Consider the following 20,595-nt stretch of genomic DNA (forward strand, 5'->3'; position numbering starts at 1 on the left):
AAAGATTAGAAATGAGAGGGCACTCTTGACACCTATTTTGAACAACACTCTAAGAGAAAATGACACTATGCAGGATAAAGATTTTATTGACCTGCTGGATCTGTCCACACATGATGAATACATCCCCCTTCCCGAAACACAAAATATGACCATTTCCTCTGATATACCCACTACCAGTGATAAAATAATTGTTGACAATACGAATAAAATAATGCCCCTGGTACCTTTTTTACCCCCTGCCAAGATTTTGAAAGGAGGGATGATAACGGATTTCCTAATACCAAAGTCCACCAAAAAAAGAAAAAGTACAGTAGAGGAACCCGAGCAGGGCACAAACATAAACAAAAAGTAAAAAAGGGGCGCCTGACTAATGAAATTAATATGAATGGGTCCACCAGCAATATTTTTAACCTTTCTGATTATATCCTAAATGAAGGAGAAATTAAGGTACTAAATAAGGGTCTCTCCTTCTGCCCATCCTATAGATCCAGGGATTTCGACATATTTCTGGATGTTCAAAGCTACATTAGGAAGCTGACCCTTAAGAGGCATTTCCTGCTAAAAGGGGATGCCCCCACGACCTCCACAAAAGAAACTACCCCCTTTTGTCACACTAACGTCAGACCAAAGTCTAGATTTTACCCCACAGGAAGCAAGGGGCACTTCATTAAAACTTTTAGTGATCTAATTCTAACGGACCTAAAGGAGGTCATGAATAGCAGCAGGAGACTGAATCATAACCTCACAAATATCGAAAGGAGAGCCCTAGATAATCTCAGGGAGAATCCTAATATTGTTATACGGGCAGCTGATAAGGGGGGTGGGATTGTGATTCAAAACAGGACTGACTATTTGAAAGAGGCGTCCAGGATATTATCTGACCCAGTGTACTATGAAGCAGCAGGTAAAAATGATTATGAATCAGCCGTATTAAACTATAAGGTTTTAATACAAAAGGCGGTAGACCTGGAGATTTTAAATCCATCCGAAAAGAAATTTTTACAAATCAAGGACCCAAAGATGGCATTTTTTTATCACCTGCCAAAGATACATAAAGATCTGGAAAATCCCCCAGGGAGGCCCATTATATCGGGCATAGACTCCCTGACAGCAAACTTGGCCCATTACATAGACCAACTCATGCAACCACATGTTTTTGGCTTAAAAAGCCACCTCAGGGATTCAGCTCATCTCATTGATTTTCTAAAAAACATTCAATGGAAAGATTCTTACGCATTTCTTACCATAGATGTAGCATCCCTGTATTCAAATATTCATCATCACCTAGGGCTGTTTTGCTTATCACATTTCCTTGAAAGTGATAGCAGAATCCCACATCCTCAGAAAGAATTCCTGTTGGAGGGAATGAGTTTTATCCTCAACAATAACTACTTCACATTCAATGGCAAGTTGTATCATCAGCGCCTTGGCACAGCCATGGGTTCTAAGGCTGCATGCTCGTATGCAAACTTATTTATGGGGGTTTTTGAGCTACTACACATAGAGAATGGGATCTTCGGTAGTGGAATCATAATTTATAAAAGGTTTATAGATGACCTGTTCCTCATTTGGGACAGTGATCATGCTGATTTAGAATCCTTCCTTGACAATCTGAATAACATTGATTGGGGTCTAAAATTTGCACCCACTATTCATAAGAATGAGATACACTTTCTAGATCTCACTATTTTTCACCAAGATCAGAAAATCCTAACAAAAACGTATTTTAAGAGGGTTGACGCCAACAGTTATATCCACAACCAGAGTGAGCATTACGTTAAGTGGCTAAACAATATCCCCATAAATCAGTATAAGCGCATCCGGAGAAACTGCTCCCTGGATGCTGATTTCAGAGAACAGGTTGGATTATTGAGGGATCGTTTTGTAGAGAAGGATTATCCTAAATCACTGATTAAGAAAGCATTTCAGGAAACGGTTAAATTGAAGCAGACAGATTTGTTAAAACCCAAAATAGCTTCACCCCTTTTAGACACTGAAGGGACTGATATTGCTGTTGTAAAAAAAGATTTCTCTATTAACTTCATCACCACATATAGTAGTGATAACAATACCATCAGGAACATCCTCTCTAGGCATTGGGGGATATTATTAAGTGACCCCATTCTCAAAGGTATGTTACCTAGTGGCCCTAGGGTTACCTTCAGGAGGGCACCGACCATTAAAAATATTGTAGCGCCCAGCAGATTGAGGGCACCCCTTGTTAAGAAAAATTACATGGGTGATGCAATTGGCTCTTACAAATGTGGATCAAGGAACTGTTTGTGCTGTAAGAGTATTTGTCATAAAAGGACCACTTTTTGCTCTCAAGGGGGTTCAGAGAACTTCCCCATTAAAAGCCGACTTACATGCCAGTCAGATTTTGTGATCTATTTAGTGGACTGTGTGTGTGGCAAACAATATGTAGGGAGGACTATCCAATCTCTTCATAACAGGTTGAACTCGCACAGGCACAATGTGAAGAAGGGCTATATGCTACACGGTCTTTCAAAACATTGTGCCTTGAAGCACAATAAAGAGATGGCTTTTAATATTACACCGATAGAACAGGTAGCCCCCGATGCTCTCAATAGAATGGAAACCTTAAGCAGAAAGGAAACTTTCTGGATCCATAAATTAAACACTTTGAAACCCCTGGGCCTAAATGAGGTCACTGATTTGTTTTATTGATCTGGTTTCTTCTCCTGCTGCCCTTTCTTGTTTTTAGGTTCCTATAATGGTGTTTCGACCACTGCAAAAATGTTTTTATACGTATATATGTATGCATCTTCATGAATGTTTTTATGTATACATATGTTTATTTATTTATATATATATATTTTTATATATTTTTCCCTTTTTAATACCCCCCTCTTCATTTATGTGTTGTTTCATTAACACTCATTGTCTTTTATACCATTTTATATCAACCTATAATATTATATATAATTTTAATATCATGACAGCCCTGCATTTATTCATGTTTTTATCATATGCTTCTATTGCGTTTTTTATCTATTCCTTTCTCTTTCCTCCAGCTTATTGTCTACACATCCCCAACACCTTCATTTGAATCACTGTAGATTTTACTCTATAGTATTCCATGTTTTTCTTTTTCCCTTTTTTTCATACTCATTTGTGTGCTTTCGTGCACTATAAGGAAGCAATTCTTTTTCTTCGATTGTTTAACGTAGGCGCAGTAAGTTTATTTTTCACGGGTATGAACTCCTGCACTTCTTACTGTTTTGAACTCACATCACCCCATCATACACACGCTCTAGCAGTCCTCTCTCTTTCACAGGGAACTGCTCCTCTTCTCTACCTGCTGAGCACAGGTGTATTGAGCTTTTTTCCCCACGGTTATGAGTTTTCATTACCTTTCAGTCTATTAAACTCTTGTCACCTTTCCCACGCATACGCTTTAACAATTTTCCCTTTCTATAGAACCGCTCCATAGTGGAGTGGATTCTTTGCCCTTAAATATCAATTACTTTTAATCTAGCGATTCCCTATACACCACTAATATTTTTTTGTGTGTATGTATGTATGTATGTATATATATATATATATATAAGTGTGTATATATGTATATATATGTATATAATTTTTTCTTGCAACTCAAGTTTAATAAAAAAAGTTTGTTTTTTTTTTTTTTTTCTTTCTGTCCCTCTCACATGTAAATATGCCGCTTTTATATATTCAAAAGACACATAAGAGAGATTTATTTTAGCAAATATGCACTTTCTATGTATTTTAATCCCACCACCTTGTGCCTGTTTCACATATTATTTATGTTCACTTTCCCCAAGTACAAATCCACAGTAACCATATTCCTGTTTAGTGTAGAGGTTTGGCCCCCGTGCTATCACCTACACTTTCTGGGTTTGCACACCTTCTGCATTTGTGCTGATTTAATGTGTGCTTTCCCCTTTTTTTTTTCCTTCTCTTCTCCATGCGGCGCTGAGTCATCGGCTCTGAGTCATATGGGCTGTTCACTTTTCAAATGCATATGTGGCTACTGGTCTTCCTTTATATAGGCTCTGTTGCCCCTTTTTTGTAATATGATTTATTTTCCTGAGGAAGGAGACGGAGATGTCTCTGAAACGCGTAGAATTATGAAATAAAGGAAATCTTTTTCATCTACAACATCAGTGTTTTTTAGCGCGGCATTTAAACCGGTTTTCTCTTTACCTGACCTATATTTTATATACTGCATTCCGGGGCCGCTGCTAAACCACAAAAAGGCACTCACATGCGATCATAAGGAGTTGTGACTTTCACAACCCTACCAGGTGAGTGTACCTCTTTCTGTCTCTCTACCCTCATACCGGGTAAGACCCTATTGCGCTTTTTCCCCCTACAGCTCTACATAGGTCCTGTCAGTGCATCTCTTCGGTATGCGGTGATCGTTCCAGCATCTCGGTGTACCGGCGAAATGCTCTGGCACATGGTCGGCTTCCCCGTCCATGCATGTGGGCGCTCTTTACAGAGTCAGCCCACATGCAAAGACTAACTGGCACAGCCAGTGAATTGCGGCACCGGGAATCACGTAAACGGAGCACCGTTCCTATGGTAACCCGCCTTTCTGGCTAGACGTCATTGCTAGGTCCTGTCAGTGAATCTGTCCCCGTTCTGCTTCCCCGTTCCGTTATTCACCGGCTGCCACAGCCGGTCAATAACGGAGATCGCCGTTGCTATAGCAACGCGCCTGTCAGTGGTGACGTTGCAGCTTCTGCTCACTCACTGAGTGATATAGACTGCACGGGAAGCAGCGTCTTCCATGCAGCGCTGCTGATGTAGCAGAGCTGCATGGGTTGAAGGAGAAAGAAGACAGAAGAGCTGGATCGTGGAGAGCTGACAGGGAGTAATAAACATGGAGTCTCTAATGTGTCTGTGTATTTATTTCTATTAAAGTATTTTTTGTCTGTGTGATGTCTTTTTTTTAACCCTTTACTGGAGATTCTTAATGGCTGGGTCAAACTTGCCTGACATTAAGACATCTCTGACTTAATACTAGCTAGTAAAACAAACCTAGTATTAACTCATAATTACCCAGCAAGCCACCTGGCATCAGGGCAGCTGGAAGAGTTGGATACAGCGCCAGATGATGGCGCTTCTATGAAAGCGCCATTTTCTGGAGCGGCTGCGGACTGCAATTCGCAGCAGAGGCGCCCAGAAAGCTCGAGCTAACCAGTGCTGCGGATTCCAAACCCCAGCTGCCTAGTTGTACCCGGCTGGACACAAAAATGGGGCAAAGCCCACGTCGTTTTTGTTTTTTTTTAATTATTTCATGAAATTAATGAAATCATTAAAAAAAAAGGGCTTCCCTATATTTTTAGTTCTCAGCCGGGTACAAATAGGCATTTGGGGGTTGGGGGCAGCCGTACCTGGCTAGCATACAAAAATATGGCGAAGTCCACGTCATTTTTTTGGTGGGCAAAAAACTCCTGCTGAGCCTTGTTGTTCTGCAGCTGCTGTCTGCTCTTCTGCATACACTAGTGAATGGAGCATGCTGAGCCTTGTAGCTTTGCAGCTGCTGTCTGCTCTCCTCCATACAGACAGACAGCAGCTGCAGAACTATAAGGCTCAGCATACTCCATCCAGGACTGTATGCAGGAGTTCCCCCCCCCAGGAGTTTTTCGCCATGTTTTTGTATGCTAGCCAGGTACAACAGGTAGATACGGGCTGCCTCCAACCCCCAGCTGCCTATTTGTACCCGGCTGGGAACCAAAAATACAGGGAAGCCCTTTTTTTTTAATTATTTCATGAATTTTATGAAATAATTACAAAAAAAAAATTACGTGGGCTTCGCCCAATTTTTGTGTCCAGCCAGGTGTACAACTAGGCAGCTGGGGATTGGAATCCACAGCTCAGGGTGCCCAAGCTTTCTGGGCAACCCTTCTGCGAATTGCAGTCTGCAGCCGCCCCAGAAAATGGCGCATCATAGAAGCGCCATCTTCTGGCGCTGTATCCAACTCTTCCAGCTGCCCGGTGACGGGTGGCTCACTGGGTAATAATGGGGTTAGGGCTAGCTGTATATGATCAACTGGCCCTAAGCCTGAAATTCATGGTGTCCTGCCAATATTAGACATGGCCACCATGAATTTCTAGTACAGATAAAAAAAAACACAACACACAATAAAATATTTTTATTAGAAATAAAACACAACACAATTAGTGACTTTATCTTTATTGAAAGAAAGAACCCCCCCTCCTCAGTAATCCTGGGTCAAGGGTCCCGCGCCGTCCAATCCGGATCCAATATCATCTGATCGGTTTGCTGGAAGGCAAAGCGATCAGATGTGTCAGGTTCAAGGGCCTGAATCACATGACACAGCAGCTGATTGTATAAACGGCTTTTATACAATCAGCTGATGCATCAGTGCAAAAAAAAAAACAACAAAACTACACACTTCAGTGCAGACTCCTGTCCGACAGCATCAGCTGATAGTTTAGCCGGGCGGTAAAAAGCCGGCCTCACCGCTCGACTTATAGTGTCAGCTGATTCCGTCAGGTGACCGCATCAGCTGATCATCGCCAGGTCTGAGAGAGAGAAAAGATAGAGAGGAGAGAGCGAGAGGAGAGAGAGAGAAAGAGAGAAAAAGAGAGAGGAGAGAGAGGGAGACAGAGCGAGAAAAGAGAGAGGAGAGAGGAGAGAGCAATGCAGCCTCATTCCGTTAACTGCTCTGATTTTAGAGGTGTGTCCTGCGGCTCACAGCTGATGTCCGTCTCCTCCCCTCAGTGCATAATTAAATTATAATTATAAATAAATAATAATTATATTATAATATAGTATGTTTTCTCTGCCCTCTCTGAAACACTTTCTTTCCTCTCCTTGTCCATTGTATGTTTTCTCTGCCCTCTCTGAAACACTTTCTTTCCTCTCCTTGTCCATAGTATGTTTTCTCTGCCCTCCCTGAAACACTTTCTTCCCTCTCCTTGTCTGTAGTATATTTTCTCTGCCCTCCCTGAAACAACTTTCTTCCTTCTCCTTGTTTGTAGTATGCTTTCTCAGCCCTCCCTGAAACACTTTCTTCCCTCTCCTTGGGAGACAGAGAGAAAAAGAGAGAGAGAGAGAGAAGCGAGAGAGGAGAGAGCAATGCAGCCTCATTCCGTGAACGGCTCTGATTTTAGAGGTGTGTCCCGTGGCTCACAGCTGATATCCGGCTCCTCCCCTCAGTGCATAATTAAATTAAATTATAATTATAAATATATAATTATAATTAAAAATTAAAAAAAAAAATCTTTATCGGGACCGGCATTAGAACTCCTGAAGTTATGCTTCTTAAGCGAGCGCTCTATCCACTAGTCTACTGCCTCTAATGATAAAGATAGGTGTCTCCCAGAGATACCCTCCATGATTAAACTGAAAGTGAAAGTAAATAAACACACACAGCGAAAAATCCTTTATTTGGAATAAAAGACAAAAAAACACCTCATTTACCTCTTTGTTGTGAATGTCAATTATGCTTTGGCTGCTGGGAGGCTCCCTCTTGTGGCCAGGAATGGTTTGGACAGAGACCAGGTGTGTTGAGCAATGGGCGTTTCCATTGCTAATTCTCTGCTTACTTAAATCCTGGTCTGATAGCAGGCTATGCCGGATGTCAGTTGTTCTTTGTTTACCAGCCTGCTTCATCCTGCTCCATACCACATCTACCCCAGATAAGTGCTTTGCTCTTTGTTTGTTGTTTGGTTCTTTTACTCTTATCTGATTTTGTCATTTGCTGTGGTTGTTTTCAGTTTATTTGCATGCAGGGATCTTCCCTCTCAGTTGCTTAGCTGGGAAACTCCCTGCAGTTATGTTTGGAGTATTGCTCCTATTAGTCCATGTGTTTGTGGCTTTTTGAATTTGTAATGATTCCTGTTTTCTGTTCACTGGTATGACAAGAGTGCCTGGTATAGGACGGAGTGCAGATCGTGCGATCTGAGGGCCTTTTTGTACTATCAGGAATTTGAAATTTTGAAGGGTTTTTCTCTGGCCACCATCAGCCCCTTTCCTGTCCTTTCCTATTTCAGTCAGTGGGGGCCTCACCTTTGCTAATCCTATCCTCTATCTGTGTATTGTGTTTTCCTATATCACCACAGTCTTTGAATGTGGGGGACTTGCTATTCTTTATCTGTTTTCTGAGGTAGAGAGTTATTCATCTTTCCTTCCTTTAGGATAGCTAGTTCTCCGGCTGGGTTCGCGGTGCACAGGATGTTAGTTCACCCCTCGGCTACTTCTAGTTGTGATGGTTAGTAAGGGGATGGCGGCCAGATTAGTTACCAATGCTTTTGTCACCTTTTACCAATGATTTATGGTCAAATCTTGACTTCTGCATTGCTGAAGTCTCTGCTGACAGTGCGATTTACTTCATTGCTACGTGGAGCTGATACAGCACGATCGTGTTCTACGGTGCTGCTGCAGCTTCATGTAGCCAAGCTGACTGTTTTGTGTGTATTACGTCGGACCTGGAGGGGTATTTGGTGATTAATAAAGAGGTAAATGAGGTGGGTTTTTTTGTCTTTTATTCCAAATGAAGGATTTTTCGCTGTGTGTGTTTATTTACTTTCACTTTCAGTTTAATCATGGACGGTATCTCTGGGAGACGCCTGGCATGATTAACCACATTATTACCCCGATTGCCACCACACAGGGCAATTCGGGATGAGCTGGGAGTCCCCCGGGACTGTCGCATCTAATGGATTCGGCGATTCCGGGCGGCTGCCTGCTGATATTGTTAGGGTGGTGGGCTCCCGATAACGAGGTGTTCTCCATCCTGACAATACCAGCCTCTAGCCGTGTGGCTTTATCCTGGCTGGTATCAAATATGGGGGGGAAACCGCATTTTTTTTTTTTTTATTTTTTTTTTTTATTTATTTATTTATTTTACTGCACGATATAGACCCGCCCGCTGGCAGCTGTGACTGGTTGCAGTGAGACAGCTGTCACTCAGCTTGGGGACGTGTCTGACTGCAACCAATCATGGGCGCCGGTGGGCGGGGAAAGCACGGAATAACTAATTGACTAATGAAGCGGCAGTCATTTTCTAAAGGGGAAAAGACACCGCAGATTTGTGACAGACGTGGAGCGAGGCGCCCGTGATCGGTGAGTAGGAAAGGGAGAGGGATTGTGCTGGGGACGCAGGACGCATGCAGACAGAAACATGTGCACATAGCCTTACTGTGAAAAGCCATGTTTATGGTGATCGAACCGTTCTCGAACCTAACTCGAACTGTCGAGCTTTTAGCAAAAAGCTCGAGTTCGATCTCGAGCACCGCCCAAAATCACTCGAACATGAAATTGGCGAACCTTGAACATCGCTCAACTCTATCATCAACCCCATATATTACCCCAATTGCAACTGCACCAGGATAATCGGAATAAGCCGGAATTGGCGCATCTAATTGGTGTGATGCACCAATGGCGGCTGGGGGCTGCCATTTTTAGGTTTGGACATGCAAATAATCATGGCACTTCCCACCCTGATAATACAATCCCCCAGTGGTCCACTTTACTTTGCCTGGTTATAAAAAATGAGGGGAGACCCCATGCTGATTTTTTTTTTGCTTTTTTTATTTAAATAATTTTAATAATTTTTTTGCAGGTGGTTCGACCCTTTTTATTGAGACATCGCTCCGCCGACCCTTAGACATAGATAATAAAGACGGTTCCTTAGAAGTAACTGGCCAGCTTGGAGATGTTATGAAAGAAAGTGCTAAAATTGCTTACACATTTGCAAGTGCCTTCCTGATGAAGAAGCACCCTGATAATAGGTTTTTAGTAACGTCACACATTCATTTGCATGTGCCAGAGGTGAGTTATTCTTTTATTGTTCCCAGTATTTTTTTAAATGCAGGTCAAAGTTTGATTTGTTTTTTTTTTTTCTTGAACCATTAATAGTAGTAATAGTTATTTTTTTATTTAATTAGAAAACCTTTATTCGGAGTATTTTGATCTCATGTGACGACTTTTTTTATATTTTTTATCTTGTGAAGACTTTTATAAGATCTTTATTGTCTTTTTTCTTTTTTTTATTCACTATATATACTCCCTACAAAAATATGGCATGCATTGAACATATTTTAGGATATACTGTACGTTTGAGGCTGATATTCAAAGAGTAAACGTCATTTCAATTTATTTCAATAGTGCATATGATAAGAAATTTTGTAATAGATCTTATCACAGAATTTTTTTTTTCCTCTTGAACTGATAATTCACTCTCAATTTATGGCTAACATCTATATTCAGTGAAGATAGACTTTCCCATTACTGAGGTACGGAATAACAGTTGGTGCTCATGACTAGAGATGAGTGAACCTGAACAATAAAGTTCAGTGTTCGTACTGAACACGGACTTAATAAAACAATCAATGTTCGAATTCGGATTTCAAGTATGCTGACCACACGAGTGAGCATCACTGTACTTGGGTACACTCGGTGCTAGGCTCAGCGTGAGACTCTTGCAGTGTCTGAATGCCTCGCACTGAACATAAAAACAGCAATATTGAATGTAGAGTATTGAAAAAAAAATGAAAAAACTATCCTCCCTTCCTTTGAAGTGCTCTGGTTATGCCTGGCTGCATGTGTGTGGAGACCCAAACTGCTCAATCAATGACTTCCATTGGGCTTTAAGACAAGTCCAGGTCCAGAATTGAACTTTATCTTAAGTCCAGCTGAATCCACTGAACCTGAACTTCAACGGGTTTGATTATTTCTACACCTATTATGCTCTGGAGAGGCATAAGAGGGAGGCGCTGGAGGGAGATACATACATTCTTCTGTAAGTTTTCATGAAGCAACAGTTACAGTTCTCCATAGAACTTTATAAGCACCAGCTGCCATCTCCTATCTCAGTAATGGTAATGTCTCTATTCACTGAAGAAATGTTTGACTCATGAATTGAGAATTTGGAGAATGAATGATCAATTCAGGAAGAGAAAGAAACAGATTTCTCTGATCCAATGTATTACAAATGGAAAATAATTAAGTTATTTTTTTAAAGTAAAGTACGGTATGTAATTTTTGCCCTTTATTCCATGTACACTACTGATCTCATTTAACTGAATCTAACAGTAGTAAATTACAGACTCTATAAATGGTCTTTGATCTCTCTAGGGCGCTACACCAAAGGATGGTCCTAGTGCGGGCTGCACAATTGTCACTGCACTGCTTTCTCTTTCTTTGGGACATCCAGTTCGCCAAAACGTGGCAATGACTGGAGAGGTGTCACTGACTGGTAAAATCTTGCCTGTAGGAGGAATTAAAGAAAAAACAATAGCTGTAAGTAACATTTCCTAAACTTGTTATAGCTGGAATGCATCTTTAAAGGAGCACTGCGGGCAAAATGATAAGCTGGATGCAGTGCCTAATGGGGGAACACAAGCACAGAAATTCTCTTAAGTGCACCTTAAAAAGGACTTGTCATCTTGTCAAAAGGAGTCATTTATTTGCAAGTCAAGAGATGTCAAATCTCATCACTTTTTTGCTACTTGCTTATTGTAGTAACTTTGTGGTCACAAAGCGACCCGATTAACATGTATTGCACAGCAACAACATAGTGGCAACGCGCAATCCTTCGTCATACAACAGGTGTCATGGCCAAAGCCACCATGTTGCCCTAGTTTCAGGCTAGGGCTACTGAACAACCTGTATCGCATTGTGGTATCGCATTGCGATTTTCTGTGCTGTCACCTCGCAACCTGCAATATCTTGCTACTGCTACACAGTTGTAAATGTCTCCAATTGAGTTGAATGTTCTGTTGGAAGCAACTCACTTGCCATAGATTTCAGTACAAATCACAGGCAACATTTGGCTTCTTTCAACTTGGCTAATTTCTTTTACAGCAAAATCAAAGCTACAAAATAGTCACTCAATAGCAAGTCACAGACAAGTTGCATAGATATTTTTGGCGACTGTTCTGAACATTTCTGGCATTTTATGTTAAAAAAAAAATGTCTTCTTTACTTTTTAAGCAAGATCATGGTGAGGTGCAAGAAATGGAAGACTGTTAGGGTTTATAACGAACTAAATGGATTAATATATATATATATATATATATATATATAGGACAAAAATGATAGACAAAAATTCCTTTGAGGGTCATCTGTAGCTGTCATCAGCCTGCACTTATCCACCACTCCTGCTGCAGACCACTCAGGAGAACATCTTTGCTCAGAAAGGTGGTGCTTCCCCTCCTGATTGGGCTATTCTCGTGTCTCAGTCAAGTGATAGAGCTAATGTGTTTTTCAATCTTGGTTTCTGTCGTACACCACTTTCCTTTTTCTATGGCCACCCTTGGTACACTGTCCACCCTTGGTACACTGTCCATACTTCAGAGTGAGTGAGACTCACCAGCAGACATACCCTAGCATGGCAGATCGTGCAAGCAAACCAAGAAGCTGTGCAATAGTCTCCCTCAGAGTCTCTCTCCTTGTTTGCCTCATAAAGAGTCCTTTCTTCCTGTTGTTTACAGTCTGTGGCCCACTTCCATAGTGAAGTGTTTGTTCCTGTGTTTTTTTCCAAGTGTTTTTGCCATAAAAGACACAACTTTTTTACTGTATCAGCAAAGTGAATAAAATTTTTAAAATCTCATGCAAATGTTGTTTTATTTTTTTCCTTTTGGGTTTGAACCAGTTTCTAATCTGCAACACGTTATTTATTTCAGGGCTTTTATAGCATTTTCACCTATTCAAATGAATGGGGAAAAAAAGACATAAAAATGAGCAGATTTTAAACAGTGATTTTCCTGATTATGTTCCAGTATTTGAAGCAGATTTTTCCACTACAAATATTGAACGTCTGCACATATTCCAAAGCAGAGGTCTCAAGCACAGTGGGCATGGGATTTTTAGAAATCCCATCCACTCTGCTTGTACTGCACATCTCAGCGTTTTGGATGAAGCTGAAACATGCTACACCCAAAACGCTGCAAACACTGATCATGGGAACGCAGGGAACGGAGCAAAGGTGAGGAGAATTTTTTTTTTGCGTATTACAGAAGGATGGGCACAATACTACAAGGATGAGCACAATACTACTTGGCACAAGGATGGGCACAATACTACAAGGATGGGCACAATACTACTGGGCATAATATTACAAGGATGGGCATAAAACTACTGGGCACAATACCACAAGGATGAGCACAATACTACTGGGCATAATACTACAAAGATGGGCATAATACCACTGGGCACAATACCACAAGGATGAGCACAATACTGCAGGACACAACGATGGGCACAATACTACAAGCAGAAAACTACAGGGTACAATACTACAAGGATGGGCACACTACTACTGGGCACAATACTACAAGGATGGGCACAAGACTGCAAGGATGGGCACAATACTACTGGGTACAATATTACATGGATGGGCACCATACCACAAGGATGGGCACCAAACCACAAGGATGGGCACAAGACTACAAGGATGAGCACAATACTACTGGGCACAATGGTGGGCACAATACTACAAGGATGAGCACAATACTACTGGGCACAATACTACAGGGCACAATACTACAAGGATGGGCACAATACTACAGGACGCCAAGAAAAATAGATGAAGGATCCAGTACAATTTTTCTTTTTTAGGTAAAAACATCAAAGCTTTATTTTGAAAGGTTAAAAATAGTGATAATGTGAAGACCGAGGTATTGAGAAAACAAAATGGGAACTTAACGCGTTTCGGACTTCATTTTTAAAAAGATACCGAGTCCTTAATCATAAGTAAACCCAAGTTATGCCACATAGCTCTTAAAATAGACTGAGTAAACAACAGGAAAAAGAGGAAGGGAGAAAAAGGGAGGAGGCAGAAGGAGTCCTGATTAAACAAACATTCAGGTGGGTAGAAGGCAAATGTTCTCACCATCTTTAGGAAAAATTCCCAACAGGTTAGAAAAAAATGAATTTATATGCATTCACCATCAAAAGGCAGGCATATATATACAACCGCTAGAAAAACCATATAATTGAATACTTCCCAGGCTAAACAGAGTATAGTACTACAGGGATGGGCACAATACTACAGGGATGGGCACAATACTACAAGGATGGGCACAATACTACTGGGCACAATAATACTGGGCACAATACTACAAGGATGAGCGCAATACTACAAGGATACAAGGATGGGCACAATACTACAAGGGCCCTCCCCCCCTTTTTCCTGTTAGCAAAGGTACTTTGAACACCATCGGGTCTTTGTTCGTCGGTGTTTTCAGAAGAGCTCAAAACTGTGGCTGACTGCTTTGTTATGCACACTTAAAATGATAGCCCCCGCCAGATCATATTCCATACAAAGTCCAAAGTAATTCCCACTGCCTGATTATAATGAATCTTCTGTTTCTGCCATTGTGTGAATCACATGTTTCAGAGACTTACATGGAAACCCTGGTGTAAGCGCTCAGCGAAGTGTGCAGAATAAATGTGAGCCAAACCTTACTGCAGTTTTTGAGAGGCAGAAGGAACAAATCAACAACAGGTCAAGAATTAGTTCTATTTATTTTTATGCCATTCACCTTGTGATAAAACTGATTAGATTACTTTATTATTTGGGTCGGTCAAGTACAGTAAGGGTACCTTCACACTTAGCGATGCAGCAGCGATCCGACCAGCGATCTGACCTGGTCAGGATCGCTGCTGCATCGCTACATGGTCGCTGGTGAGCTGTCAAACAGGCAGATCTCACCAGCGACCAGTGAACAGCCCCCAGCCAGCAGCGACGTGCAAGCGACGCTGCGCTTGCACGGAGCCGCCGTCTGGAAGCTGCGGAGACTGGTAACTAAGGTAAACATCGGGTATGGTTACCCGATGTTTACATTAGTTACCAGTGTGAGCAGGGAGCAGGGAGCCGCGCACACTGAGCGCTGGCTCCTTGCTCTCCTAGCTACAGTACACATCGGGTTAATTAACCCGATGTGTAATGCAGCTACATGTGCAGAGAGCAGGGAGCCGCGCACACTCCTTAGCGCTGGCTCCTTGCTCTCCTAGCTGCTGTACACATCGGGTTAATTAACCCGATGTGTACAGCAGCTACATGTGCAGAGAGCCGGAGCCGGCAGCACAGGCAGTGTGAGAGCTGCAGAGGCTCGTAACTAAGGTAAATATCGGGTAACCACCTTGGTTACCCGATGTTTATCTTGGATACAGCTTACCTCAGCTGTCAGACGCCGGCTCCTGCTCCCTGCTCGCTTCATTTGTCGCTCTCTCGCTGTCACACACAGCGATCTGTGTGTCACAGCAGGAGAGCGGCTTTGAAGAAAACGAACCAGGGCTGTGTGTAACGAGCAGCGATCTCGCAGCAGGGGCCAGATCGCTGCTCAGTGTCACACACAGCGAGATCGCTAATGAGGTCACTGCTGCGTCACAAAAAGCGTGACTCAGCAGCGATCTCGGCAGTGAGCTCGCTGTGTGTGAAGCACCCCTAATACCAGATTTATATAATCTTTTTACATTTGACTACTGTGACAAACTAACCTCTTTTTTTGCAAAAAAAAAAAGTTTTTGCATGTTTTATATTAAGAGCTATAATTTTTCTATATTTCTACCAACAGAGTCATGTGAGGGCTTGTTTTTTGTGGTATGAGTTGACGATTCTATTGGTTCCACTTTTGGGCACAATATTTTTTGATTGCTTTCTCTTCCAAATTTTGGGGCCAGAAGAAACATAAACAAGCAATTCAGTAATTGCTTCTTATGCTGTTCACTGTATGGTAAAAGTCATAAAACATCTTTATTCTTCAGGTCAATTTGGTTACAGTGATACCACATTTCTATATTTTTTTTATTATGTTTGCTGCTTTCACACAGGAAAAACTATTATAAAAAAAATGTTCTTATAGCACTGTAGTCTGAGAGCTATAGCTTTTTTATTTTCCCGATGATGGAGTTGTATGGCTGCCTCTTTTTTGCAAGGCAAGATGACATTTTCAGTGATGCCATTAATATTTACATGCAACTTTTTGATCGCGTTGTATTCCCTTTTTTGGTGTAGTTTTTTGCAACTTTGGTTTTTTTTAGAGCATTCACTGAAGGGGTTAACTATAGGTATGGGCGAACCCGACCTGTAAATTTCTGGACCCATACCGAACACTCAGTGTTCGTACACAAAGTTCCGAACATGGGTTTTCCTAGGAAACCCATGTTACAGTTTGGGTCCAGGGGCTGTAAAAAAAAAAAAGCACATTATTAAAAAAACATTATGATTATACTTACCGATCCTGCAATGCGTCTCGCAGACCGGCTATCTCCCGGCCACTTCTGCTTCCTGGTCCGATCATTAACTTCCGGAGGTATTCACTGCACTGCTCATGACTTGGCAGTCTTTGGCTTTTTTCAGCTGTGTTTGCGGTGACATCAGGGTTCACCCGAGTTCATGGCTTAGCCATGGACTCGATTGAACCTTGACTAACACTGTCAGTCTGCTGATGGCCAGCCAGGTAAAACCAGGCAGCGGGGGGCTGGAATCCTCAGAGCAGGGTGGCTCAAGCTGTCTAGGCCTCCCCCGTTGTGAATTGCAGCCCCCAGCCGCCCCAGAAAATGGCCCATTCATAGAACCGCTATTTTCTGGCGCTTTACACTGCTCGTCCAGCGGCCTTAATGGTGGTGGCACGCTTAGTAATAAAGTTGTTAATACCACGTGCCTTTCATTCCTTCTCAAACCAGGAAAAGACCCACTACTCCCTGCCTCGTATCACCCCATTTCTCTCTTAAATGTAGATTTTAAAATACCAAAATTATGGCCAATCGCTTACAATCCCATACTACCCTCCATTCTCACTACATCTCAATCGGGTTTTGTACACAAATGATCTATCACTTATAACATTAGAGCGACACTAGCTGCAATTATACATAGCCGTCAAATTAAAGCCAAACAAAACATATTAGTCAGTTTAGATGCCGATAAGGCATTCGACCGAGTGTCGTGGTCCCATCTTATTCGAATTTTAAAATATAGACTATTTGGATTTTCCTTCTTCAACCTCATTAGAACGCTTTATGCCAACTCCAAATCATCGATATGGCTCTCTGGAGTCCAGTCAATCCCTTTCTCAATTCATAGAGGTACAAGGCAGGGATGTCCCCTATCACCTTTATTATTTAATATTGCCCTTGACCCACTACTCAGATATCTGGAGGATGATCCCTTCTTTTGAGGGGATCGGGATCGGACACCATACACTCAAAACCCTGGCTTTCGCAGTCGATATTCTCCTCATGATAGCTAATCCCAAAAATTCCATTCCTCTAATAATGGACGCATTCCATGAATTTGGGAAGGTCTCAGGGTTCCATATTAACTTTTCAAAATCGCAGGCTTTAGCGATTTTCCTTGAAGCTCACAAACGGTGGCCGTTCTCTTTTCCCTTTCAGTGGGGACAAACCTCCTTGAAATATCTAGGTATCTTTTTGCCATCCAATCCACATAGCTTATACCAACTTAACATCAGACCCCTAATCTCCATAATTATCAAAGAAATTAACTCATGGAAATCATTTAAATTCTCCTTTGCAGGCAGAGCATATATGATCAAAATGATCTCCTTCCCCAAAATTTTATTTCCTTTACAAACATTACCCATTTTATTATGTACAGATGATGATCGGCTTTTGACCAAAATATCCCGACAATTTATTTGGAACTCGGAGGGGAGCTTTAGGATCAGCATGTTTAAACTGCAAGAGATCAGATCACTGGGAGGTCTTAATTTTCCAAATTTCCGTCTATATAGTATTGCATCCATTTGCAGGCATCTCCTTTGCAGGCAGAGCATATATGATCAAAATGATCTCCTTCCCCAAAATTTTATTTCCTTTACAAACATTACCCATTTTATTATCTAGAGATGATGATCGGCTTTTGACCAAAATATCCCGACAATTTATTTGGAACTCAGAGGGGAGCTTTAGGATCAGCATGTTTAAACTGCAAGAGATCAGATCACTGGGAGGTCTTAATTTTCCAAATTTCCGTCTATATAGTATTGCATCCATTTTTAGACATGCCCTAGATTGGATATGGGCTTCTTTTTTTTTTAACAATATTTTTATTCAAATTTTACAATAACATATAACACTGGCATAAGCAAATTCAGCATTGTAAATTCAATACAAAAACTTTACATTGTCCTGTTTGATCATCACAAATTCCATACCAGTCTTTAAAATTAATAACCGTAACATGGCAAGATAAAGCAAAGGAAAGCAGCGATCCCTTAACCCATCATACTTACCATTCCCCCCATTGAACCCTTATGAACATGGTAATGACATAGAATAAAGAAGCCCCCCTCAAAATCGGTTATTTCCTCCTCGGCCAACTTAGTTCCTTTTAGTCACCTTTCGGTCTTTCCTCCCCCACCTCCAAGCCATCCAATGTACCCTTCAATTTTTCGGTATGATACCAGACTGTGTCCTTGAAAGGTGACATAATCCTGACTATCTCCTCCCAAGTACAATAGGCCAGTATGAATTTCTTCCATTTGTTAAAGTGCTGTCGTATTCTATCCGCCCTCCTTTCTGTATCTCAGTAGAGAGGAAAGTCTTCATTGAATACAGATTTTACCTCAGAATTTAGAATAATTTTGATAATGACTGATCAATTCTGGCAGAGAAAGAAGCTGCCGGGTAGAAATGAACTTTAATCATCCCTGCAGTGTTTCGATTTCAGGCTTGAGGCAGCGCCTACGCTAGTTCAGTCACTGCTCTGTGTATGAAGAGCGGTGGATGTAACCACGTCCCATGCACTGTCAGCCACTCTGCATTATAGGATGCTGTCAGTCAGTGCCAGGTGAATGGGTACAGTAGCCGCTCTGCATACACAGAGCGAAGACTGAACACGCACCATCGCCTCCATGACTGAAACTGGAACGCTACCGGAAGGATTAAAGTTCATTTCTTCCCGGCAGCTAGGTTTAATGTGCAGGTACCAGGCAGTTTCAGAATGCTGGTAACCTGCCGATTAACCCCAAATCTGCAGGTTAATAGCATTTTTCCACATGACCGGTTCCCTCTTAAGTTGGCTATGTCATTTCAGACAGTTATGTTTAACTGTGAAACTCTGCATTTCAAAGAAAACATACTTGCCTGAAATGACTGACCCAGATTAACTCTCTTGCTGCCAGTATCTTGAGCAGCATAAATGACTGTTGAGTTTACAGTGTACTTTAAATTAAAAAGCTATCCATAGGAAGCACAACTGCCATAACAATCTATATCCTCCATTCCATGTGTTTCATGTCTGCAGCCAATGTAAACAATGTACCAGTGAGTACGTGTAGCAAGACCAGAGGGTGGGTAAATATTAATTATTTTAGAAGTACTGCCCTTCAAACATTCGTATGTGTTTTAAAATATCAAATACTGAAAATGCCCAAAGAACCTGTGAAAATTTAAAGGGAATCTGTCACCAGGTGTTTGCTATGTAATCTACATTATGGTACTCTCAGAAGCTTGAGTCCCTGATTGCAGTGATGTGTCACTTACTGGACTGTGTTTTGGTGTTCATATACAATCAGTGTTTTATCAGTTGAAGATTCACTAGAGGACAAGCTGCCCAAGTGACTCCTGGTCCAACCTCACCCAAAGCACTAATTAGCAGCTCTCTGCCACTATACGATGTATGTAGGAATCTGTGGTGTGAGCGGGGTTAAATAGGGCGCAGCATTCTGAGATCTGCAGCAGAGAGATCTGGGATTCTATCACAACTGCTGTATCCAGTAAACTAAGTGATAAATCACTGGAATTAGAGTCTCTCTCCCCACATCAAGCTGCTGTCAGACTACATAGCAAAACTTGCTCAGAGATTCACTTTGCTGTGCATTTAATTTGTTAATGCTTATGCAGTTGTATTGATAACAACCCACATAATATTTTCTCTTTTATTGCAGGCTAAAAGAGCAGGTGTTTCATGCATCATTCTTCCTTCGGAAAACAAGAAAGATTACTATGACCTAGCCAATTTCATTACCGAAGGGTTAGAAGTACATTTTGTTGAACACTATGATGCAATTTATGATATTGTCTTTCCAGCACACTGATACCTACCATTTTCAGTAGTTCTCCATTGTGGTGTCAGCCACTGGAATAATTTGCTTTATGTAGCTGCTACACAGCCCATATCAATTATGGATAACTGTACTTTTTGACTTGGCAAATATGGTATTTGTTTAGTAATGTAATTATTAAAATGCTTTAACTATATCTAACTTGAGCCTGCGTGTATTTGTGCTGTGAATTATGCAAAATGTAGACAAATTTCACCTGTATGCATGCAGAAGATTGAACGGAAACCCCCAACCAGATGTCAGCCATGCTTAAATTGTTCTCAAGCATGCTCCACCAATATTCCACAACAATAAAGAGATGGTTGATTGGGACATGGGTACACCAAACTTCCATATGCTTGCTAACTGACTCTGGTCTTTCTGGTTCAAGTCTTCTTTTTTTTTTCTTTCTAAAGGAAGCTAGAACTTGCATAACAAGTTCTCAATACAAGTCTATGATAGCCAGCATAAGGCTCTCATAAACTTACGTTGAGTTGTGACTAGGGATGAGCGAGTATACTCGTTACTACTCGGTATTCACCGAGAAGCACGGTATTC

At 41.5% G+C, this 20,595-nt stretch overlaps 1 protein-coding gene across 2 annotated transcripts in view; it reads left to right on the forward strand.

Moving 5' to 3' along the window:
- LONP1 (lon peptidase 1, mitochondrial) overlaps window positions 1-20,181 on the forward strand; it is an 829,185-nt gene extending 809,004 nt beyond the window's left edge. For both annotated transcript variants that reach the window (XM_075352644.1, XM_075352645.1), the window contains exons 16-18: window positions 9,585-9,793; window positions 11,099-11,263; window positions 19,882-20,181. In XM_075352644.1, coding sequence (XP_075208759.1) covers window positions 9,585-9,793; window positions 11,099-11,263; window positions 19,882-20,031 — 524 coding nt within the window. In that variant the 3' untranslated portion in view covers window positions 20,032-20,181. The remainder of the gene's footprint in view (window positions 1-9,584; window positions 9,794-11,098; window positions 11,264-19,881) is intronic.
- The last annotated feature ends 414 nt before the right edge of the window (window positions 20,182-20,595 follow it).

Source organism: Anomaloglossus baeobatrachus, chromosome 1, assembly GCF_048569485.1.
Source record: "Anomaloglossus baeobatrachus isolate aAnoBae1 chromosome 1, aAnoBae1.hap1, whole genome shotgun sequence".
NCBI classification, from domain to species: Eukaryota; Metazoa; Chordata; class Amphibia; order Anura; family Aromobatidae; genus Anomaloglossus; species Anomaloglossus baeobatrachus.